This window comes from Sphaeramia orbicularis, chromosome 13 (genome assembly GCF_902148855.1).
Source record: "Sphaeramia orbicularis chromosome 13, fSphaOr1.1, whole genome shotgun sequence".
Lineage (NCBI taxonomy): Eukaryota > Metazoa > Chordata > Actinopteri > Kurtiformes > Apogonidae > Sphaeramia > Sphaeramia orbicularis.
This window is the reverse complement of record NC_043969.1, coordinates 45,784,403-45,808,853: the sequence shown is the minus strand read 5'-3', so window position 1 is coordinate 45,808,853 and position 24,451 is coordinate 45,784,403. Positions and strand designations below refer to the sequence as shown.

The 24,451-nt window shown below is 36.2% G+C and overlaps 2 protein-coding genes and 3 long non-coding RNA genes across 9 annotated transcripts in view; 3 read left to right on the top strand and 2 right to left on the bottom strand.

Moving 5' to 3' along the window:
- The window catches only part of LOC115431334 (glycerophosphodiester phosphodiesterase domain-containing protein 5-like), a 54,392-nt gene extending 47,031 nt beyond the window's left edge, over window positions 1-7,361 (top strand). For 2 of the 3 annotated variants that reach the window (XM_030151610.1, XM_030151609.1), the window contains exons 14-17: window positions 3,146-3,293; window positions 4,084-4,166; window positions 5,093-5,172; window positions 7,109-7,361. In XM_030151610.1, the coding sequence (XP_030007470.1) occupies window positions 3,146-3,293; window positions 4,084-4,166; window positions 5,093-5,172; window positions 7,109-7,215 (418 nt within the window). In that variant the 3' untranslated portion in view covers window positions 7,216-7,361. Of the gene's footprint in view, window positions 1-3,145; window positions 3,294-4,083; window positions 4,167-5,092; window positions 5,173-6,169; window positions 6,294-7,108 lie in introns of all 3 variants that reach the window. The other variant, XM_030151611.1, reaches the window with a different exon arrangement.
- Window positions 1,861-17,741, bottom strand: LOC115431337 (uncharacterized). The gene is made up of 3 exons (XR_003937084.1): window positions 17,053-17,741; window positions 3,918-3,923; window positions 1,861-1,874 (listed from the first exon to the last, which is right to left on the bottom strand). It is a non-coding gene; the product is annotated as an uncharacterized LOC115431337 (long non-coding RNA).
- On the top strand, window positions 8,505-12,228 carry LOC115431335 (uncharacterized). Its single transcript, XR_003937082.1, has 3 exons — window positions 8,505-8,717; window positions 9,019-11,010; window positions 11,712-12,228. It is a non-coding gene; the product is annotated as an uncharacterized LOC115431335 (long non-coding RNA).
- Window positions 17,742-18,666: 925 nt separating the features above from the next.
- On the top strand, window positions 18,667-21,875 carry LOC115431336 (uncharacterized). Its single transcript, XR_003937083.1, has 3 exons — window positions 18,667-18,746; window positions 20,558-20,624; window positions 21,763-21,875. It is a non-coding gene; the product is annotated as an uncharacterized LOC115431336 (long non-coding RNA).
- LOC115431332 (unconventional myosin-VIIa-like) overlaps window positions 20,372-24,451 on the bottom strand; it is a 70,027-nt gene continuing 65,947 nt past the window's right edge. For all 3 annotated transcript variants that reach the window (XM_030151607.1, XM_030151608.1, XM_030151606.1), the window contains 4 exons: window positions 24,307-24,423; window positions 23,499-23,582; window positions 22,690-22,809; window positions 20,372-22,189 (listed from right to left, as the gene is read on the bottom strand). In XM_030151607.1, the coding sequence (XP_030007467.1) occupies window positions 22,097-22,189; window positions 22,690-22,809; window positions 23,499-23,582; window positions 24,307-24,423 (414 nt within the window). In that variant the 3' untranslated portion in view covers window positions 20,372-22,096. The remainder of the gene's footprint in view (window positions 22,190-22,689; window positions 22,810-23,498; window positions 23,583-24,306; window positions 24,424-24,451) is intronic.

The following is a 24,451-nucleotide window of genomic DNA, read 5'->3' as shown; positions in this document are numbered from 1 at the left end:
TGGATAAATTGAACAGGTCCTGACCAGTAATACACTGACACACATGACAGTAGGATTTAATAGAAAACTAATACATATATTTACAAGGACAGTAATTAAAATAAAAATAAACAAAATATCCAACAAAAATGATGAAAATAAGGATTAAATAAATGAAAATAAGTGTGAAATCAATAGAACAACAGTGAAAACAGGCGTTACATAAACAAAAATGATGAAAGTAAACAACAAACATCAACAAAATAAGCAGCACAAATGCAGAAAATGAGGAGTAAATAAACAAAAATTAAGAAAATAATTATTTAAACAAAAAAAAACAGTGAAAATGAATATAATTAGCAAAAAAAAAAAAAATCAGTAGTCAAATAAGATAAGAAAAGATTCAACCCTCACATAAAAGGACAATAATAAAGGTGAAGCATTATTAATGTGAAACAGACTTCATTTCCATTTATCCCAAAAGTGGATGTTTACAAATCTATTAAAACATTTAGCTTCTTATGTGTCTCTGATTGAGCTCATTAATTATTATTTCACTGTATGATTTAATGAGGTCTGTTCATTACATTAGACTGTTTATTAGAATTTAATAGTTTGTTTCCATCATTTTGTTTTCCTCTGGATTTTCTATTTATTTATTCATCATCACATTGAACTGTCTTTGTGTATGATTTTCTCTTATATAATGTAAATAAACCAGTCTCGCCTTGTCTGATACGATCACCTGATAATAACATTTAATGCATTTGACACTAGTGAAATGAGCGGCTCTTTATTTTTCTTCTTATTTATTTATTTGCAGTTGGGGTTGGCTGTTTTTCACTGTTAAAACACTCACACACAGCATTGTGGGCAGGCAAATAGCCCTGAGGAGCAACATCTAGTGGACATCAGTGGTATTACACTCTGTAGAGGCTCTTACAATATTAATATTTATGAATTTTTTCATTTATTGCAAGTTTTGGGCTCCCCGTGTTTCCTACTTAGATATACATAGCTACATAGATATTCCTACATCGATACATTAATATTAATATTTTCATCTTAGGACGCTGGATACTTAGATTTTATCTGAGTGTTTTTCTTCTAGACCAGAGAAAACATGTTTTGATTTCATTTCAGTTTTGCCTTGAATGTCATGTGTTTTTCTCTTTCATCTCCGTCTGATTCACCTCCCGCTTCGTCTCAGTCTTTGTCTGATTTTCTGTCTCAACACACGATCAGAAGGTTTTCATGGACGCTTTCATCTCAGTGAAGGTTGATGCCTTTCCCTCGCTTCTGTTTTCTGTCTGATCTTTCATATCCTCACTCATCTACTGATGGTATATTTTTCTCATTACCTCTTAATGGGAACTAGTCTGAACCAAGACAAGAGTATTAAATGAAATGTGCAAATATTCATAAGGAAATAAAAACTTAAAACTATGCAACCTTTTAGAAAATATGAATCCTACTGGAAGAAGGAAAAGGCAGACATCTGGTTTCTTGTACTTATTGTGCAGCTCGGGAAGATATATCACTTCACTGTTTACAGATGTTTTAGCATAGTTTTTTTTACATTATGACTTTTTTTTTTTTTTACAGTATCTATCTGTAAGGTGTGTTTCTGGAAAATAAAGCACATATCTCAGGCTTAGGCCACAAAATTAGGTACAAACATTCATTTAGACTCAATAATGTACTGAATAGATTTTGATGATCAAAGGTCAAAGGTCAAACTCACATTCACTCAGACTTTAAGTGTTTTTGTGTAGCATTGATATTCCAGCTCTCACCTGCAGGGGGCAGTCTGGTACCAGAACACACGTAACCCTATGTGTCCACAGACTGTATTATGGACTGAATAAAGTATAAAGCTCATTGTTTCCACACATCTGTATTATGATGTAGAGTTTCTTCTTTGAACTAACTTGACAGTCATTCAAAATAACACTGTATCTTTATAATATTTGCATGCTGTGTCAGCTGATAGTTTACATTATAGCTTTGTTAGCTCTGTTTTTAGACTGAAAACAGCCACAGTAAATCCATAAATCAACTCTGTTTTCTGTTTGGTTTGTGTTGTCAATAACTGAACTAAAGATCTGTTTGGAATCAAACAAACAAGGTCAAAACTGTCACAGTTTAGTCTGAACTGTGGATCAACAAATGGCAACTTAGCAAAGATAATAACATCCCATAATAAATTTGTACCTTCATAAACCTCAGAATCAAACTCACCCATGTAGAAGAAATGCTGCCATTTCAGCATCATACTCTATTCTTTTCATTCACAGCTGTGTCCAGTGGAGAAAACAACAGCTTCTATTTTTATCATTTCTTTTCTTTGACTCTAAAAGTTGTTTCTTAATGGTTCTCATCCCATCTGGTCACTTCCTGATGTTTTAGTCAAAGCCCCAGCATTGACTCACTACTCCCTCTAGAGGTCACATAAATCCATAACTTTCAGTACTTAGTGGCATTTAGCATGAAAGTGTTAGCATTTAGCATAAGGTGGTTAGCTCCACCCCTCCCTCTTCCTAAGCTTTGGTCAGAGGTTCTGTGGTGTTAGTTTTCCTCACCATGGAGGATGATAGTGACTCACTTCTCCCTCTAGTGGTCACATAAATCCCTCGGCCTGTTAATGTAAATAAATTCATTTCATATCTCTACAATCCAATACATTGGCATCTTTAGAAGAACTTCACAGCTCTTTATTCTAAACACTAATGAGAATTTTGAGTCTGTTTTTAAATATCTGAAAGTAAAAGTATTTCATATCGCACCTTTAAGAATGAACTGATTAGATTTTGTGATCTGAGGTCAAGGTAGTAATTGAGAGAACTAATTATAAAGCAAGGGATCAGAACACATAAGGCAAATGTTCTGAAATATTGGGCTTACATAACCATTTAAACACATTATGTGTTCAAGCTTTTCATTTGAAATTGTCAAGGTTTTCCTCTGTATACCATCAGTTACAGTGTTCAGATGTGAGGCTTACGTAACAGCAGAGGATGTGTTCCAAGATGACTTTTATATCTGTTAATTTTCTACCTGTTCTATACACTTGGTTTCTTTGTGATCCAGGTCAGTCCTTCTGTTGTTTCTCATATGTTGTGATATTCCAGATGTAGGTGACGGTTTCGTCCTCTTCTGTCCACAGTAAATACCGGTCGGTGAACATCACCACTAACCTGTATGTGATCAGTCAGCCGTGGCTCTACACTCTGGGCTGGTGCGCAGGAGCTCAGTCCGTCACCACTAACTCCGTCCACGTCCTGTCTGGCATCACCAAACCGCTGTTCCTCATGGTGAGAACTTTCAGTTCATGGCTGACAGCTGTTTGCAGGTAGTTTGGCTGCTCATACATGTAATGGATGCAGCTTCATAGAGGTTTCTCTCAGTTTGTGGTAAAAGCCTTTTTGTTGTTGTTGACTGGAAACATGATCAGAATTTTGGAAATACAGGTTTTCCCCAAACATTATGACACATGGATGCAGTAACTCAGACATTCTGGGCTCCACTCAACACAAATTAATAGAATGTAAAGAGCATCAAAACTGACTAAAGTGACTTTGACCATATCTGAAAGAAAGAAAGAAAGAAAGAAAGAAAGAAGATATGACTTTATTTATCCCACCATGGGGGAAATTTCGCAGTTAACAGCAAAAAGAAAGAAAGAAAGAAAGAAAGAAAGACAGAAAGAAAGAAATAGAGGGAGGGAGGAGCAAAGAAAGAAACTTAACCAAAAACAGAATTAATGACAGAACGACCATGAGTCCATGAATCACCAGACTGAAATGTTGTACCGTTTTTTTTTTTTTAGTAAGTAGTGAAATGAAGCAGAAAATGTATCAAACATGAATAAACATCACAAATACACTCCAGTTGTGTTTACTTTTAATACACTGAGGTTCAGAACAGCCCATTTAAACACCAGTCTTACATTTAGATACTTCCAGCCGTTATAATCTCTCCAGACTTCCTCCACACTCACTAAACTCACATTAGAACTGTTTACGTCCAGTCCTGATGCTGTATGATCACTGAACAGACTCTCATCAGCCTCCATTTGTTTCATTTATCTTCGTCTCCTTCCAGACTCCGGAGGATTACAACCTGATGTGGATCCTGACAGACGCCGTGTCGGCCTTTCTCATCATCTCCATTTTCATTTTCCACTGGTGCGTAGATTCACTGGATGCACTGAGCTGCTCATAAACGTCTGAGGCTTTAGTGATGATGAGGATGATAATGAGACGTCGGTGTTAGTGATGCGACATAAAAAGGATGAATGTGCAGAAGAGAAAAATGTCGACAGTGGCTTTTCTTATTTTCTGCTACATTAACACTGTTTCTAATTTCAATCATGTAGCTGCAAAAGAGGGATTTTTTAGAGATGGTTTTTACTTTCTTTCTCTCAACATGATTTTGTTTTATTTATTTTTTATAACCATGACTATGACTTTAAATGTTCTACCTCTAGATTTCTAAAATATTTTTTGTGCTCTGACTGTAAATAATAATAATCACTGAGGAAGAAAAATCTCCCATTAACCTTTTAAGGAAATATTAATGTTTATAAACTATATGGACAAAAATATTCGGACACATCATGGCTGAGATTTAAACATTAATCTTTCCTAAATATTTAATGGAAGATTTTTTTTCCTCAGTGAGATGTGAAGAAAGTAGATGGTAAGTTGTGGTAGAAAATTATTATTTACAGTCAGAGCATGAAAAATATTTTAGAAATTTAGAGGTAGAACATTTAAAATCATTGTCATGGATATATAAAAGATAAATAAAACAAAATCAGTGTTGAGAGAAATTAAGTCAAAACCATCTCTGAGGCATTTTGGAAGCAAAGATAACAATTTAAACCAAACTAACCAATGATATTTATCCCAATATAAAACTACATTATAACATTTGTCATTATTGTTTTGTATCCCAGACCCCTGTTAGAAAAGAAACACCTGAATTCAACGTGTCCACATACTTTTGTCCATATTGTGTACATGACACAGATCAGTCCCGTGTCATTTGTAGAACAGACTCAGATTCAGCCTCTGATCTGGCCTCTTTGTGTTCTGTCCATGTGTCGTAGGTGGAGAGAGCGAGGTCTGCCGTTCTGGTCCGGAAGCCGTCAGACTCATGAGAACGGACCATACAGCAAGTTCAGGACAGGTAGGACCAACACCTAGGGTCCAAATAAATGGACCTACAGCAGCTTTACGTCCATGAACTCATCCGTGTTCGATGATTCACGTTAAAACAGTCTGTGTTTCAGACCGTGTTCTACTTCAGCTCCCACTGAAACATCATTACTACATAAATTATCTTGTAATTATTAAATAGAACTTTTAAGATCAGAACATTTTAGATCAAAGACTTTATTTCAACCCAATGTACCCCCAAAAAAGATACTCTAAAAAAAACAATACATACATACAGTCGCAGAAAACATTATTAGACCATCAAAAGTCATCTAAAACAACGGTTTTGTGATCAAGTACTAACTCCTGTGTGTATCCTGTGACTAAAACAGACAGAAAAGAAAACATGGAATGCCTAAAAGCACTGTTTTTGTCAGTACAGTGCCATAGATATTGATGTAAGAACTGAAGTGATTTTGGTTATTATCAAGAAAACATGGAAAATGGATAGATATCAGCTCTGAAATTAAACTACTATGAGCTATTTTTGTTGTTATCATTATATTTGTCCAAACAAATGTACCTTTAGTTGCACCAGGCATTAAAATGAACAAGAAATTAAAGAAAACAAGGGTGGTCTAATAATTTTTTCCACGACTGTATATATAATATACTAATTCTAATTGATTTAATAGTCAATCATTTAAAAAAAAAAAAAAAGAACTTGCATATTTAAGTTAGGCTCATATTGCACATATTATATATTGTTCATCTCTTATGATTGTTGTGTTTTGTTAAAATAATCTGGTCTATGTCGATACTGAACTCACACCTGGAACAGTTGTTGATCCTAATGTGAAGACAGGAAATACATTTCCCAGAATGCTTCAGTTGCCTTTAAAAGCAACTGAGCTCAGGCTGAAAGATGATCAACAACTGGATGTCAGTGTTTGCATGCAGTGATCCCTTTGTTGTGTTTGTGTATTTGTTGTGTGTCTGTGTTGTGTTGTTCGTGTGTTGTGTGTCAGACTCCTCAGAAGTCATCTGTATTCGATGGAGTTCACTCCACTCCGACCCCCCCACCGGGACCTTCATCTCCCTTCCCCTGGTCTACAGCCCATGAAACCTGCATGTTGGACCTTCATGAACCCTGTATGACCCCTGACCCCTTAGACCTGTACCCTGAACCCTCAGATCTGAACCCCCAGCGGCTTTTAACCTCCTTTCATCTATTTTTTTTTTTTTTTTTATGTCTCCAAGTTCCTTTTGAAGTTGATGTTTTTATCTCAAATGAACAGGACATCTTACAGCTGTAGACATGATGTGGCCCTATATTTTTATCCATATAGTTTATAAACATCAATATTTCCTTAAAGTTTAATGGGAGATTTTTCTTCCTAACTGAGATGTGAAGAAAGGAGATGGTTAGTTGTGGTAGAAAATTATTATTTACAGTCGGAGCATGAAAACTATTTTAGACATTTAGAGGAAGAGCATTTAAAATCATTGTTGTGGATAAAAAAATAAATAAATAAAACAATGTTGAGAAAAATTAAGTAAAAAAACATTTCTGAGGCATTTTGGAAACAAAGATGACAATTTAAACCAAACTAACCAATGCATCGATATTTATCCCAATTTAAAACTATATTATAACATTTGTCATTATTGTTTTGTATCCCAGACCCCTGTTAGAAAAGAAACACCTGAATTCAACGTGTCCACATACTTTTGTCCATATAGTGAATGTTCTGGTCAAAAAAATTCAAATCAATTAACAGATGATTCATTTATTTTCCATCAAACTCCGCTCTTTGCGTTTCCTTGTCATGATGTATTCACTTCCTGTTTGTCCAGCTTCCTCTCTAATTGTCTCTCCTCTACTAATGCCTTTTATTACCCATAGTGCTCCTTGGTGTGGTATAAATCCCAGTACACGCTCTGAATTCATTTGCTCTCCTTCGCAGAGATGAGCGACGTCTGGTCCATCTCCAGCGTCAATGTCCGCCCGGATCTACGGAGCACGCCCAGTTCGCCCAGTACGCCTCACCTGCCCACCATCACCGAGGAGTGAGGAAGAGGAGGGATGAAGATGGAGACAGAGACGGAGACGGACACAGAGACAGGAACAGGACATCAGATCAGAAAAGCTCCTCAAAACCCTGTAGAGCATGTACCGTTCAGATTCAGACCAACTCCACCGTCGTCTTTAGTCACAAACTTTACCTGAATTTATAGAAAATCATGAATCTTTACATTTCCATCAGGTTCAGTCGGTGAACATCAGGAACTGGTTGGAATTGGAATCAACAGTAGAAAGTTTGGATTAGTCCTAGTGTCACTGAAATAATCATGAATTTCCTCTTAATATTTATTTATTTATTCATTTATTTATTATTATTTGCAGGATCAATTCACACAAATTCCACAGATAAGACAGAAAATGACCTCATCAGACAAATAAAGATTAAAAAAATAAGAATCGATGAATAAAAGTTTAATATTTAGCTCATTATTACATTAATGGGCACCAAAATATAATCTTGATTTTTGACATTTTTGTCTGGTGTCTTAGATGATTCACAATTTTAAGCCTTTTTTTTTTTCATTTACATCACGACAAAAACATGATTCAACAGGAGTTTTCATTAGTAAAGCTGGCAAAATATTACAACAAATAATGCAAATAGACTGACTGATGACTAATTCTAAATCCTGATGTGCTGGAGACATTCTGCATTTGGAATTAACATCTAGTAGCAACATAAGGGTCGACCAGTGCAATACAAACGACTGTAGAGACAAAAACAAATTCAGAAATTATCCCATGAATTGATGAAAACAGATTATGGAGTAAAAGTGGAATGACAGTGGATGGACACACTTGATCTATGTTCCGTTAATGTTAAAAAGTCACTCTGTTTTTAATATAATAACCCTTAACTTTAATCTGAACTTTGGTAAACATCTACATGATCATTAAATTAAACATGGGAAAATACCTGATGTTCACTTAAAAATGCAAAATACAAGGTTAAGTCTATAATAAATGGCGATAAATCCCTTGAGAAATGTTAAATTAAATTAAAAAAAACCCCACAAAAGTAGCACTGAGACTTTATGGTTTACAGGAGTAATCCAGAAAAATACAGAATCCTACTATTACCTAAAAGACACATCTGTTTCATTGATGAAAACATACAAACAGAAAAAAAAATATTGCACTTGTCACAGAAATATAAAAATATTGCATATTCAAAGTCAGCTTTATTGTCAGTTTTTGCCATATTTGCATCACATATAGAAACTGAAATTACAAATGAACATAGTAGAAATAAATACCAAAAAATCAAATAGAATATAACTAGAAACTATAAATACTAAAAAATATAACTATAAACATAGAATATAACTATAAACAATAAACAGCAGGGGGTTGAGGAGACAATGAATAAATAGACCATAAAGGTGCATCAGTGAAGTTCAACAGATAAGGTATTAGTATTAGAAGGTATTGATTTAAAGTGACATATGCAATACGTGCAATAAACAATAAAATGGCAGGTGGCTGGAGCAGTCCCATTGATTGATGGATTGATATCTTTATTTTGATCCTGTAAATGACAATTTAAAAACAGAAATGCAAATAAATAGTAATCAAGAGAATGAAAACAAAACAGTAACTTAAAACTGCAACGTCTTAAGCCTCAAAATTTACATGAGCGAAAAGGAGTAGGAAGAAGTATAAACTTATCTAATCCTACCCCTTCAAACCTTTCCATGCTTACTGAAAATAACACTGTCCCAAATTTATCAGCAATTTTGAAACATACATTTAGTCACTCATCCATATTACATAGACATACATATTACACAGACCCATAGATCAGTATTATCAGTATCTATATTGTCAATACATGGGAGGTGGAGTGAGTCCAGTGTTACAGATATGAGGAGATAAAGGAGCAGGTTGATCCAGATGTTCAGAACCCAGAGGTCAACGAAGGATCAGTTCTGTCTCCGTCTCCATCCTGGACTGACAGACTGGACCAGTCCTCCTCAGAAACCCCCAACCCGGTCTGTGTCCTATCTGAGTGGTTTTACCTCCGGCTGTCGTCCAGAACCACCAGAATACGACCCCATTAGAGACGTTAAACCAGAACCAGAACGACTACAGAGAGACCCCGACCCTGACGACTGGCCTCAGAGCAGGACGACGATGGAACAGACTCTTCTCTACTCGTTTGTTTTCATTTCCAGCCGTGCAGATGATCAGGTGCATTAGCGTAAAACTGTGTGTAAAGGGTCCCATTCAGTGTATCTGGTCTGTACACTGTAGGACTGACAGGATGAATGTAAATGCACTCTGGTTCCTGTTCGTACTGAATGTATCATCAGGAGGAGACATGTTTCTCAAATGCATACGAAGAACTTCCAAGTGAAGACACAAAGGATGCTGGGAAACCAGACGGATCTGCCTTTTTCCTCAAATCTACGCACACAGTCTTTTTGTTGTCCTTGTTTCAGCTTTTTAGGAGTGAAGGTTTTGCTGCTGCTCAGAGACAGAAGCTTGATGTGCTACAGTAAGTGCCATTAAAACAGACTGTAGCTTTTCTGTTTCATGGATTAGAAATAAAATCAGTTTATTCAGCTTAGAGACGCACCGATCCGATCCAATATCAGATTGGATTATTCTGTTTACGTCTCCGCTCGTACAACATGTTAACTTAGATTCAGTTTTCTGTATTTGTCATTTAAACATTACACCTTAGATTGTCTGCAAAAAACAAATTACTTTACAATAGTTGCAACAAAACACAAAGATAAAACAGGATAAAATACTCAGTGAAAAAAAAAAATCATAAATGCGCATAATAAAATCTGTGATGAAAACTATGCAAGTTCGATGTCACATTTTATGTCGATATATTGCATTGAGTTTGGTACAATTATTGTACAAATAATGAATAGTTCAGGTTGGAATCACCATTGCAGTGTGGCTCAGATCCACTCAGTATAATGAACCGATTTATCACTGACTAGTAAATTCATCAGTAACTATTTAAATAAGCGAAAAACAACCAAATTCTCTGATTCAAACATCTTCAACTCACCGTATTTCAGATCCTTCCATTGGATAATTACTGCAGTGATTAATATATTTCAGTTATTTAAGCCTTTAACTGATGCAGTGAGGAGCTTCTCATTTGTTAACATTTAATGTCTTCATTCCCACTGGATCCAGTCACTATTTTGTATTAAACACATTAAAGTTTCTTCGATAAAACTTTTGTCAATGTAGACACGTTATACCTTATTAGAAAGCTTAGAATTATTTATTAACGGACACACAAGTTGGAGAAATTTACGTTCAGTACAGCATATTACAGCTCACATTATCTGTAAACAAAACACTGAAAAACAAAAAAAACAACACTACATCAGGACAAATATAGTCTGGTTTAGTGTCCTTTGAGATCTGGTGGTGCAGTACCTGTAGCGTCCTTCAGGGGGCGTCAGAGTGTATTATATGTAAGTTTCAGGGTCGTCCAATAAAGGGGGGGTTTTATTGGTCACCTGGTGTGAAAGGTGTCTTGTCAGAGTTGTAAGTTTTTGAACATTAGTTTGTTAAACCAACTCCGTTCATTATTTTTCCCATTTTAAAAAAAAAGGTTTTTTCATGCAGTAGTAGCTGAATGTCTTTATCAAACTTCGACTTGTTGCTGTGTATTTCCACTGATACATATATCGTTAGCCTTATTGCATAATTATCATGATTAAATCATATTTTTAACCAAATTGTGGTATCTGCATAAAATGAGGCAGCAGTGTAAGGAGAATGAAGCTATACAGCACAGGTGTCAAACATGTGGCCCAGGGGCCAAATCTGGCCCGCCAAAGGGTTCGGCCCGGCCCGCGGGATGAATTTGCAAAGTGCAGAAGATATTAACAATCAAGGGCGTCAAACTCGAAAATAATAGCATAATAACCTAGAAATAATGACTCCAAATTTTCTTCTTGGTTTAATGTGAAAAAAATAATATGACATCATGCCTGTAAATATTAGCAACACAAATTTTTTCTCTTTGATTTACTGCAAAGAACATGAAATTCTGATATCCTTTAATAATAAAACGTCAAAAACCTGAACAAATATAAACAACCTGAAATGTCTAAAGAAAAATAAGTGCAATTTTAACAATATTCTGCCTGTTTTGTGTCTTGGTAGATCTGATCTGTAATGCACATGTATAAATCATAAGTTGAGGCATAATATTATTATATCAAATTTTTCTTATTATTATTATTATTTCTTCTTATTTTTCTTGAGAAATTTCTGTTTTTTCAGGTTATTCACATCTTTTTTTTTTTTGTTTGGACAGTTTGTAAAAATGTAAATGTTTTCATAATTTAATGGTATTTTTTGCATATAAAAAATTTGGAGTCGTCATTATTTATAGGTTATTATGTTATTATTTTACTGGTTCGGCCCACTGGAGATCAAACTGGGCTGAATGTGGCCCCTGAAAGAAAATGAGTTTGACACCCCTGCTGTACAGAATCCAAAAGTGGCTAAAAATGTATGACTAGCAATTATGCTACGAGGCTACCGATATTTACACAGTGTCCGTAAACGCATCCTGACCGTGCGCGCGTGCAGTTAATCAGTGTTAATCAGAGCATTAGAAACAGCTTTTCACAGTCAAAGTACAAATATTTTACAATTTTTGGATTTTACTGCATGATTTAAGTTTCTGTCAGCATTTCGGAACGAATGACCCAACGAAAAACACCGGTAAGAACCGATACAACCTTAAAAATGAAGTGTCATTGATTAGTTTTGCCCGCGTGCTTCTTCAGTTATGTTTTGGATTTGATAAAAAGGAGAAAATTAACACAAAATAAAAATGAAGGAACAGGATAAAGACCTAAACAGCCACCAACGACCAACAGCATCTACTGAAATAAAACGTTTAGTAACTGTTGAACTGCTAATCCTATCGGTACATGTAAATAATTAGTGTAAAATACAGTTTTGTCGTGTTTTCATGGTCATCAGATATGAGCCTCTGAACCTGCAAATGGGTCATATCTGATGACTATGAACATTTTACATCAGTTATTTCATAGTATTGATAAGGTTTAGTGATTCAGAAGTTATTAAACATTTTACATTAGTTGATGGTTTTGGTTGCCAGTGGCTGTTTGGGTCTTTATGGGTTAAAACTTATGTAAAAATGCAGGCGCAGTTGTTCTCATAACTATCGAAAACACAAATATTTCAGATAGAATTAACCCATAAAGACTATACCTATTAATACATGTAAATAATTGGTGTAAAATACAGTTATTCATCTTTTCATGGTCATCAGATATGACCTGTTTGGACGTTCAGAGGCTCCGTAGTTACCATGGAAACACTTATCTTCTACAACATTGATTCACCAGTAAAACCCATGGAGTTGGATCAATGACAGTGGATGGACACACTTGTTTTTTAGTAAATTTTTCTTCAGTTTTCTTTTTCCTGATATAATAACCCTTAACTTCAATGTGAGCGTTAACCTTTTCATGCAATTATGAGAATCTTGGTCACAATATTTGTGTGTTTTTATTGCTCTTTAGGCATGAAAAAAAGAAAAACATTTGATTTAGTTTGTTTTTTTTGTTTTTTTTTAAGGAGTTACAAAACTGTCCACTCAGCCGGACCTCATGCATTTAATTTTTCAAGCAAAGAAACATGTATTTAAAACCTAATATCAGAAAGTGATATGGAAAAGTATGCAATAAAAACATTTTTAATGCTGCTAATCAGATGTTTTCCCACATTTTAACATACACTAACACTAGTCGTTATTCATTTCATGGAGATAATATGCAAAAAAAAAAACTGTTTTGTTTGTTGATTTACACTAAAACATGTTACTGCAGATCAGGTTTATCAAGAACAGCATAATTACAGTAATGGCATGAAATGCACTGTATGGGATGATGCATAAGTGTCCACTGTGTTGGCTGATATGGAACTAAAACAATAAAACCCATGAATATACAAGAGAACAGCTGGAGAATAGCTGTCCACTGCACTGACCTCTGTGCATGAAAAGGTTAATGAACATCTACATGATCAGTGAAGTAAAAATAGGAAAATACCAAATTTTCACTGAAAAGATGCAAAATACAGAAGACAATACTATAATAAATGGTGATAAATAACTTAATAAAGGTTAAATAAAGAGAAACCTTGGAGTTTGATAAATGGCAATTGAGTTAGATGTATGTTTGATCAGTTGATGATATATTTTGTCACTGGTTCTGATACAGTATAACCTCAGTTTTAATGTGCATCTGCATGATCAGGGAATTAAATATAGGAAAATGTGATTTCCCCTGAAAAATGCCAAATGCAGAGGATAATGTAATAATGAATGGTGATAATTCACCTAGAAAATAAGAAATGTAGAGAAAAATTCATTTGGAAGTCATCACAAAAATAAATCTAAATCTTAAAGAATTAAACAACCACCATTTTGTAGAGAGAATAAAGATTGGACTGGGTTTCAGTGGACAAAGGTCATGTGGTCTGAGTCCACACTGACCCTGTTCCAGAGTGATTACCCATCATGCCTAGTGCCTCTAGTGTTATGATCTTGGGTTGGACATTCAGCCACATGTTCTGTCTTTTAATCAAAGCTAAAGGTCCTAACACATGTTAGTGTTGACTTTTATTTTGGGTCAGTTGTGTGTTTCCATTGGATGAAGACAATTATCACAGTTAAGTCAAATAATCACAATAACATCTAATAACACTGGTCTACTTTAAAAAAAAAAAAAAAAAAAATTTGCCTTTGAGATTAAATGTGTTAAATATTACCTACTTTGAAAAGACAAACTAAAAACAAATAACCAAAGCGTTGGTTAGTTAATGATTGTAATGTATATAGCTAAGTGTTATTTCACATATATTGGTTTATGTACATTTATACGATATATTTCTAAATGTTGCAGTATAAAGAACCTGTAAAGTGAATGTATTGTAATGTACAGACAGTGTTTTTCTCAGACACAAACATTCCTTTGGACTTAAACACATTTTATCATTAATTTTCACATTTTGACCCAAGACTATATCTATGAAACTACATCCAACCAGCATTTTTTCTTTATTAGTGACTCAAACTTGGTAAAGTTTCACTACTTTTATTCTGGTGGTGTTCTACTTGTAGACCAGTGTTATTGTGATGCTGTATTTTTTTTGTAATAATGAGGCAGCAGGACAAAGTTTATGATGCAAACTTGCTAAATTGCTTCAAAAAACTGCTTCATTAAAGTAAAAGAAACTAGAACTAATGCAAACAATGTAGAAAAAAACAACTTTCACATGTGAAAATGTCTTGAACCCATAAAGACCCAAACCTCAACCACGGACCAAAAGCATCCATTGATCTAAACTGTTTTAATACCTGTTGATCCACTAATCCTATCAATGCATGTAAATAATTGGTGTAAAATACAGTTTTTCATCTTTTCATGATCATCAGATATGACCCATTTGGATGTTCAGAGGCTCCGTAGTTACCATGGAAACACCGTCGTCTTCTACAGCATTGATTCACCAGTAAAACCCATAAAGTTGCATCAATGACAGTGGATGGAAATGCTTGTTTTATGTTGAATTATTGATATATTTTACTGGAAAAGTCCCTTTTTTCTGCAGTTTTCTGTTTCTGATATAACCCTCAACCTTAATGTGAGCTTTTATGAACATCTACATAATCAGTGAATTAAACATAGGAAAATACCTGATTTATACTGATAAAATACAACATACCGAGGATAATATAAAAAAAAAAAAGTTATAAATCACTTTAGGTTAGATATAGAGAAAATTAAATTTGGGAACTGACATAAAAGTAACTTTGGGTCTTTATGGGTTAAACAAAAAAAAAAGTGAGAAATAACTCTTCTATGTAAACACTAGTATTGGACCAATACTGTATATAATATCCAGGGTCTACAGCTCTGATATTTTCATTGTTACTGGAAGTCAAAGTCGGATCGGTGCGTCTCTAATTCAGCCTCAGATCATTTAAAAACTGACTCCAGATCAGTTTGTAGGACATCATCAGCTGATCGTTACAGTCTGAAACCTCCTGCACAAGATTTCACCTCAAGTCGCCTGATGTTTTTTATTTAACGTCCTGCTTCATCTGCTCAGACTTTGATAAATACTGTTTCAGTGTGAGACTTCCTTGGATTTTTGGAGACTTTTTTTTTGTCGTCTTCACCTTCGCTGTGGACTCGTCATCGGTGTCAACATGTGGCTGCTAAGTCGATGGAAATATTTAGTCTGAGGAACTGGATGAGCTCTGCTGTTTGTGCTTCAGTTCAGACTTTAGTGGCATTTATTAGGAGACGATTCGAGTCTGACGGAGTCGCATTCTTAGCTGTGCATGTATCGATATGTTATTCTATAGATTTGTTTGTGAGCAGCTTCTATAAGTTTAAGGCGGCTACGAAACTCTGAGTGGAAACGTTTTACTTGCAGTGTTAATCCATACGTCTGCTGTACAACAGTTGGTCTCCACTCATAAAAAGGTTTAATACATGAGAAAAAATGTAGGAATATATTGATAAAATACTGCAAAAGTGATCAGGAAAAAAAAAGCAGAAAACCCACTTCTTCATTTGACTCTAAGCAGGATGTTTACTTTGGTACAAACTAAAAGTCGTGAGCATTTCAGAGGCAGTTTTTTTGTTCCCTTTATTGAAGAGTTTTCACGTTAACTTGTACTTGTATGTCAAATTCACTTTTCAGTTGTCGATTATAGAGTCATATGTTCTTTTTTTCAGCCTCCATAAGTGCGACCCCTTTCTGTGTGACTGAGGCTACGTTTACACAAAGCCCGGTATTTTGGAAAACAGATATTTCCCCCTAAACGTTTAAAACAACAACAAATAAAACAAAACAAGCGCACATGACTGTTTTCAGAAAAATCTTGGTTTCCACGGCCCGTATATTTACACCGTCATGAGCATGCAGGCCTGTAGATGGCAATGTGGCGAAACGATCAAGTACCGTTAACCAATCAGAATCCTGAAAAGAATCACAACAAAATGTTACTTATGTTACTTCACACGTGATGCAAATGTATTTCCTTCGAAAACTGTGACGTCTGTCCCAGATCTCAGTTTCCTTCTATTTACACGCAAACACAAAAATTTTTTTTGTTTGCCAAAATCTCCACGTTGGCCAGAGATTTTAGAAACCATCGTTTTTGGTGGGCGTGGCCATCGTTGTTGTTAGGCACAAATGCAGAGAAAAATCTGTTTTACCAGATACCCGGCTATGTGTAAATGTAGCCTGAATATATTTTATGGAAAAATCAAATATAAAAATAACGAGTTCATATATCAGTGTACATCTAGGCAATTTTATTAGGCATATACATCAATGTCTAATTTAGAATTTGACCCAATAGTAACATCGTTGCTGTTGGATGGTAACCTCTTATGTCCAAAACAGTTATTTTTCAGGAAACTGGAAAAATGGTGTATATTCTGAATAAATTAATGGAGTTAAGAGATGGAGTCATGAGCAGCATTTAACACTTTTCATTGATTAAATATTTCTAAAGCTGTCAGGCCAATGTGAAGACTGACCAATAGAACTGTTTTATGAAAAAAAAGACCAAAAATGGACGTACAAGGTTTCCACTTGACCGCAATGATATACATAATCTACATTTAACAATGAATGCTTTTAACTAACAAAAAACACCACCACATGACTCTATAGACAACATAACACTGATTGCGTGGACACAAATTTTTAATCCTTTTCTCGTGTGTGTAATTCCAACCTGAATTCAAGACGATCACATGCTTTTGCGACAGAACAGATATGAACGCTGCCTCTGAGAAGCTCATGACTTTTCGTATCCACTCTTTAAAAGACCTTTGCGTCTTGGACGCAGACGTTTGTAAACCGCCGTCAGGTTGATTTGACCTTTGCATGACGCTGCTGCTGCTGCTGCTGCTTCGCATGTTCTAAAAGATGAAGCACAGATGCTTTAATGAGTACGTCGAGTCAAATTCCACGAGGACAATCTGCGACGTTAACGAAACAAACGGCTTTCATTGTGTTTGGAAAGACAGAGCAAAGCCTTATGGGATTGATCACATGTCTGAGCCGCCGACCCGCCTTTGGTTCTTGGACGCTCAGTGGGTTTATGGATCAGTTGCAGAATAAACGGTCCTGGTTCTGCTGTGGAAGCCTCCGTGTGCAGGGCGTCGGGCGGGTCGAAGGTGTTTTCAGGTGCTGTAAAAACGCTCCACGTCGTCTCTGAATAAAACCGTCCAGAACCGTAGGGTAGAGTAGAATACAAACCCAGATACCAGTTGTTCATCTTGTAAAACTTCTGAACACTTTGTCCCGTGATGAACGTCTTTTTTATTCTCGGTTACAGAGACACTTCCTTTCCTGTTTGTTTTTTTATTTTTACATGACTGTAACTTTTGTTTGGTTGTAAATGCTGCTGTTATCTGGTATTAAAATGGTAGAAAATACTATGTTGGTTCTCTTTTCTCTGTAGTTTTTCTTATTCCATGCTTTTTTGTCTTTTTTTGTTTTACTTTTCAGGTACACTATATGGACAAAAGTATGTGGACACATTGAATTCAGGTGTTTCTTTTCTAACAGGGGTCTGGGAAACTATACAAAAATGACAAATATATATCTAATTTTATATTGGGATAAATATCATTGCATTGGTTAGTTTGGTTTAAATTATCTTTGCTTTCAAAATACCTCAGAGATGGATTTTACTGAATTTCTCTCAACATTTTTTTTTTTATCCATGACTGTGATTTTAAATGTTCTACCTCTAAGTTTCAAAAATATTTTTTGTGCTTCGACTGTAAATAATTTTCTTCCACATCTAACATCTACTTTCTTCACATCTCACTGAGGAGGAAAAGGCTCCCATTAAACTTGAAGGAAATATGGATGTTTTTATCTTAAATCATAATGAACAGGACATCTTACAGCTGTAGACATGATGTGTCCCAATACTTTCGTCCATATAGTTTATAAACATCCATATTGAACTCTTACTGTTCATCCTAAACTCTGTTAATCCTTTAAAATCTCCACTTTGTGACAAAAAAATATAAAAAGCCTCAGATGACAGATGCTCTCATCAGAGAAACTTGTTCAAATCAGTCAAAACAAATTTATTTTACAAGAGTGTAAGACGACAGGAATAAAATGGAGAGGTTAAAGTCGAGCAGATGGAGGTGATAAATATAAGGAAAGAGCAAAACAGGACATTAATGAAAAAACAGACGACAAACAGGAAGATAAAGGTGATCGATGAAGGATAGGCACTAGTGAAACAGATGGATTAGTGTTAAAATAAAAATGAGTGAGGAAGAACCAAGAAAATGTATCAAATTTGCTTCAAATATTTGAAGATGAAGGGTCACATGGTGTTATTTCTACTAAATTTAATGAAAACCCTTTTACAGATTCACAGGAATCAGCTCAATGAAACCAGTGGAAAATGGACTTTGATCATGTGACCAAACGACTCCTTGAACCAGGTGAGTTTTTGTTCTATTTTTGTCCTGAATTCATCTGATTTGGCTGCTGTTGAATCCACACCTGGGTCTAAATCAGCATTAATGGTGGTCTTAAAGGTCCAGATGTTGCAGTACGGTGTCTCTGGAGGGACATGTCCGCTCTGTCTGTGTGGGTTCAGTCTGGAAGAACATAGTGATGGGTTAAAATGTCGATGTTTGAGTTAGTTTATAGTCAAAAATTTATGGTTTATTTTTCTTCTTGTTTAAAACTCTGAGTAAGAGATAAATGAAAATGTGGATTCCACTGTCATAAGACTTCAAAAAGTACATGAATCATATTTTATACATAGTGTTTTTCATTCTTCTAAAATTAGCTTTAAAAAAATAACAGATTTCAATTACCTACCTGTTTGCTCAGTGAATTTAGCAAAAACAAGTCAGTAAAAAAAAAAAAAAAAAAGACAAAAATACACCGGAGCTGAGGAGTGTAAGTCTGGTTCATGTGCAGATTACCAAACTTTTGACTTTAATAAACTACAATAAATGAAAAAAAAAAAACCTGCACATGGGAGGTAAAAGTTACCATCAGATAAGTTAATTTCCTACAGTTTTCTGCAGAATCACCATATATTCTACTCGATCATAATCAGAATGTTGTCAATATGTAGCACTAGTTTTTACTTTTTCAGCTCTTTTAAGATTTTTAAATGCATAAGAAAGACTTCTATATGCATCTATAAAGTGTTTTTTCTGCAGTAATAATTGGCATCAGGTCATGAAAGTTGCGCTCGTGACTAAATAATATAAAGGCTCAATGTATTTAAAAAAAAAAGGTTTAGTGACTCCTAGTGGTGAAGCTGTAGAATGCACTGCTCTGCCCTCACTGTAAAAATCCCTTCATATTGAGACGTTAATGCACCTTAAACATCAACTACAGTAAAAATATAAGAAATGGAAATCCAATCAAAGGCGACCCACTTCCTTTTACTGATGTTAAAGACCTGAAAAACCCTGTCAGTTCTTTTTCTCAGACGATTAAACACTAATGAAAAGAATTATTTCTGAAATTAAATCTGTATCTGACACTTTTAACCCTTAAATGACTGAGCTGAAAAGTGAAGTTGCATAAAGTTTAGACGTTAAAGTGCATTAAATAATGCGATGAATCTTCACTTTTAGGATTTTAACAGCATTGTCACAGTTTCAGACGACTGTTTAAAGTTGTTTTATCAGACGGAACATTTATATATGAACGACAGCTGGTTAATGTTTGACAAACAGATAAATGCATCTGAAACCTAAAAAAACAGTTTAAGGGTTTTCTGTGGTTTTTTTTTTTCATTTTAATAGAAACCAAACAATTTACTATACAGTATCTGAGTAAAAGTAAGAATATTTAACAAAAGACTTGTAAACATAACCCAAATATGGATATTCCACATTACAAAAAAACATTAACAGTTAATCTGAGGATGAAAGACAGTTTCTGAAAAGATAGAAAAACGACATTAATACTTCACACTAGTGTTATTTCTTTATAAACATCAGATGTGAGTTCAGCTCAGTTCAGTATTTAATCTGTTTACACTTGTTTGTTAAATATAAGATCATATAAAGATTAAAACAATCTTTTATATTTATTACGTCTCATCCTTTTGTAATTTATAAGATGAAAGTCTAACTACTACTGCAGTTTTATTCTACAGGATTAAAGGTGATTTTAAAGGTGCATTGTGTAACATGTTCATGTATTAATTTTATTTTTAATTTTGTAAAGGTTCAGTCTTTCAGAACACAGCCTCTGACTTCGTTTCCTTCTTCTATGTTTACAGCCTGGTTAAAACAGGAAGCCGACACCAAAACCTGCAATTCCTCCAATGACCACTTGAGGCTTCATAAGTGAATAACTCTACAAAAAGCATCACGTTAAAGTGTCCAGAATTAAACATGTTAATGACCGCGTTTCTGGTCTATAGATCTAAGATAACTATGACATTAGTACAGTGGATGTGAGGAAGCTAACGGAGCTAGCAACAGGAAAATTCAACTGTAGTGGTCGGGTTTCAACCACTAGAGGTCAGATATTTTATATACATATATTTGGAGTTTCAGTAGCTCTTTAAAGCTGCGGGAGCTGAAATTAGGGAAAAAAAGTTACTTTGAGATTTTTATTGTAACAGTATTTGTGCTTACTTGGCTCCGCCTTCACCTCTCATTCTAAAAAACAAAATGGCGGCGACCAAAATACCAGGTGCAGCAGCTTTATCCACCTCTTATACCTGGGGTGTCCAACATAAGGCCCGACCGCCAAAACCTGTCCGCCAGATATTGCTCAAATAGCATTCATTTTCTCAAAATATCTCAGGTTGTTTGTGGTTGTTCATGTTATTTCCCTTTTTCTAAAGCATAGTCATAGATGTACCTTTTTCACTCTAAAAAACAGACAAAAGTTTGTTAATATTTAACTGGTTCGACCCACTTGAGATGAAACTGGGCTGAATGTGGAACCTAAACTAAAATGAGTTTGACATGTCCATAAATGCGATTACTAGATGCTGACTGCAGTTCACTAAACGGCCACTGGTGTCACTGTTACACACTGAACCTTTAAATTAAATGAGATTCTAAAGGGGTTGTATTTAAAGACCCTCAGTATTAAATTAATCCTTTTTACTGTTAAAGCAAAAATGAGACACAAAAAGGGAAGTTGTTCCTCAAAAACCTTTTTAAGGCTGACTTTAAAAACTCTGAACTAACTTACAGGCATGTTGGCAAACTAACAATATATGACGACAATGTTAACGGAGATAAAGTCCAACATTTTTTCTAACAAATATATCATAAATACTCTTCACTTGGAGTCCACCCTCAGACCAGTACCACTGTCTGGGTTTCACTTCAGACTTCTGGCGTTTTTACATATTTTTAACACATTTTTACAACTACACACAAACGTTCAGAGTTAAACCTCCGCGAGACGCCAACTGTACATTTGAGTTCATGGATCCTCATTGAAGTCTCTGTGTCTTCACCCCAGGTCCAGATCCTCTAAACGACCCCTGGTCTGCTGTTGAATCCGGATCAGAACCTGGCAGAGCTCCTCCAGGTGGGAGGTGTCAGAGGTAGTCATCCTCGCTGGACGGGTCGTCTTCTTCTTCGTTGGTGTAGCGGTAGTAATTGCTCGGGCCTTCCCCGGGGTCGTCGCTGCTGGCGTCCGAACTGACCCCGGTGACGACGGAGGCTTCGGAGCTCGCAGAAGGACCGCGGCTCATCCACCACAGCTGGCTGGAGAAGGTCCGCCCCCAGCTGCAGTACTGGCCAACAGGGCGCAGGAGCCGGACGAGCGCGGCGGCCTCCTGCCAGTAAGAACTTCACTTACTGTGGCCCCGCCCTGAACGCGGCTTATTCATGGTGGTCAACATCTGGCTGATGTAGGACGTCAGCAGGTCATCCATCTTGTAGCCCTGACGACAGATAGACAAGGTGAGGGTTCATTTTACATTCTATTAATTACTAGTATTTTAACCCTTTAAACACCAAAGTTGCATCATAACTGACTGAAACAGACCATAACTCCAGATAGTTTCCAAATCTTGTTACCACCTCCCACCAATAGATGTCGGACATGTGCCCCTTTAATTCTAACACGATTTCAGGGCATGTTTGTATTCAAAGTGAAGGAGAAAATCCAGTTTAAAGGCCTGGTCCTGAACTGGTTTAGTAAGTAAAGTTTATTTAGTGACTCTGCTTCTTGGATAAAAACATACTAAAGCTTACTGTATTTTACTTTCTACTAATGTTTAAGTTTGTTTATTTTAAGGATAAGATGAAAAGAAAACAAAAACACATCTATGTAAATATGTTCAAAGTTCAATTTTAGTAAAAGCTACACAATCCAATATGGCCGCCACTCTGTGTGGTACCTAAACAGAGGTTTGTGTGTATTTGTGTGTAGGTGACCCACCAGTGACGTCTCACACAGCAGTTTGCTTCCTTTGACCAGGTTGCCGATGGTGATGTGGAAGTAGGTGTTCCCACTGCTCCAGTTGGAGATGTTGGTGAAGGGGTGTGTGGTCAGGATGTCCTGGACAAACACAGGTAAGACTCAATTACCCAGAAGGCCCCAGTGGTTTAATGACTCAGTCTTTCACATCTATAATCAAACCCCTCCCCAGACCTCAGTGTGGACCACGACCTTTAATGTGACCAAAATCTGGATTTGACTGAGCTGTGGTTTGGTTCATTTATGAAACACTATGATCATTAATACACAAAAAAAGACAGCCCTCTTCCAACACCTGATTCAAATGATAAACCTATCATCCAGCTCTGCAGAAGACTGATACCGACTGTCAGGTGGACTGGAAGAGGGACACATCTGAAACATGCAGGGCAGTGGCTCTGCAGGACCACGGCAGGCCTCCCCTGATCTAGATTAAAACTGTCGGTCACATCTGAAAGTTCACAATATATTTATGGTCAGATTTACTTTGACTGTCATCTTGGGTTTTACTGACATGAACATGTTATTTGTCTAATTTTTATCTTCTGTCTTGTTGATGTCTTCTTTGGTTTGTAAAGGTGGCAGTAGTAGTTTGGTTTTTTTTGTACATGAATGACTCCATGCTTCAGTTTGATCCAGACCAGGACCTGAACATTTGGTTTGATCAAACTGTAAATGCCTCCAGTCCAGATCACATGAGGTGAGTGTAGTGATCATATGAACTAAACATTCATACAAACCTTTAGGGATGACTGAGTACAAACACAAACCTTGTTCTTGGGGTCGATCAGACTGACTCCATGTTTGTTGATGGCGATCAGCAGGATTTCTGGGTAGTTTGGTTCAGTGGTTTGCTGCAGAACAACAATCACTCAGTTACATTACAGCTGCACAGACCTACAAGCTATGAATTCAATGTCAGTACAAGTATGTAATCATCACTGCAGACTGCAACGTGAAGGTCCAGTCTGTGGTTTTAGAGTTATATGTTTGATTTCAGGGGAAAAGTCAGTGTCTGGTCTGAGGAGCACGACTGATACCTCTGCTTTATTAAATCAATGTGTGACTTGAATTCAGTCTCTGTTGATCTGAGGAAACATGACGACCACCGGGGAAGTAAACCTCATCTGCAGTGAGTTTTATTACTGAGACAGGAGCTGATTGTGTTATAGATGGTACAAATATCAGTAGTGTCTGTTTATCTGTCGCTCTCTCTGTGTCTCTCTCTCTGTGTCTTTGTCTCTCTCTCTCTCTGTCTGTGTCTCTCACTCTCTCTCTGTCTCTCTCTCTCTCTCGCTCTCTCTCTGTGTCTGTCTCTCTCTCTCTCGCTCACTCTCTCCGTCTGTGTCTCTTTCTCTCTGTCTCTGTCGCTCTGTCTGTGTCGCTGTCTCTCTCTTGCTCTCTGTCTTTCTGTGTCTGTCTCTCACCCTCTCCGTCTGTGTCTCTCCCTCGCCCGCTCTCTCTCTGTGTCTGTCTCTCACTCTCTCCGTCTGTCTCTCTCTGTGTCTGTCTCTCTCTCTCTGCCCCCCCCCCCCCCAGTGGATGAGAGGTCAGTGAAGGATGACAGGTTCAGCTTACCTTGACCTCAAAGAAGGCGGAGCCAAAGGTGGGCCATTTGTAGATGGTCTTCAGGAACATGAGTTTGGCTTCCTCCCTGGACTTCCCGGCCTGTTTGTTGAAGTACGCCACCACCGACTGACACGACAAACAGCTCAGCGTTAAA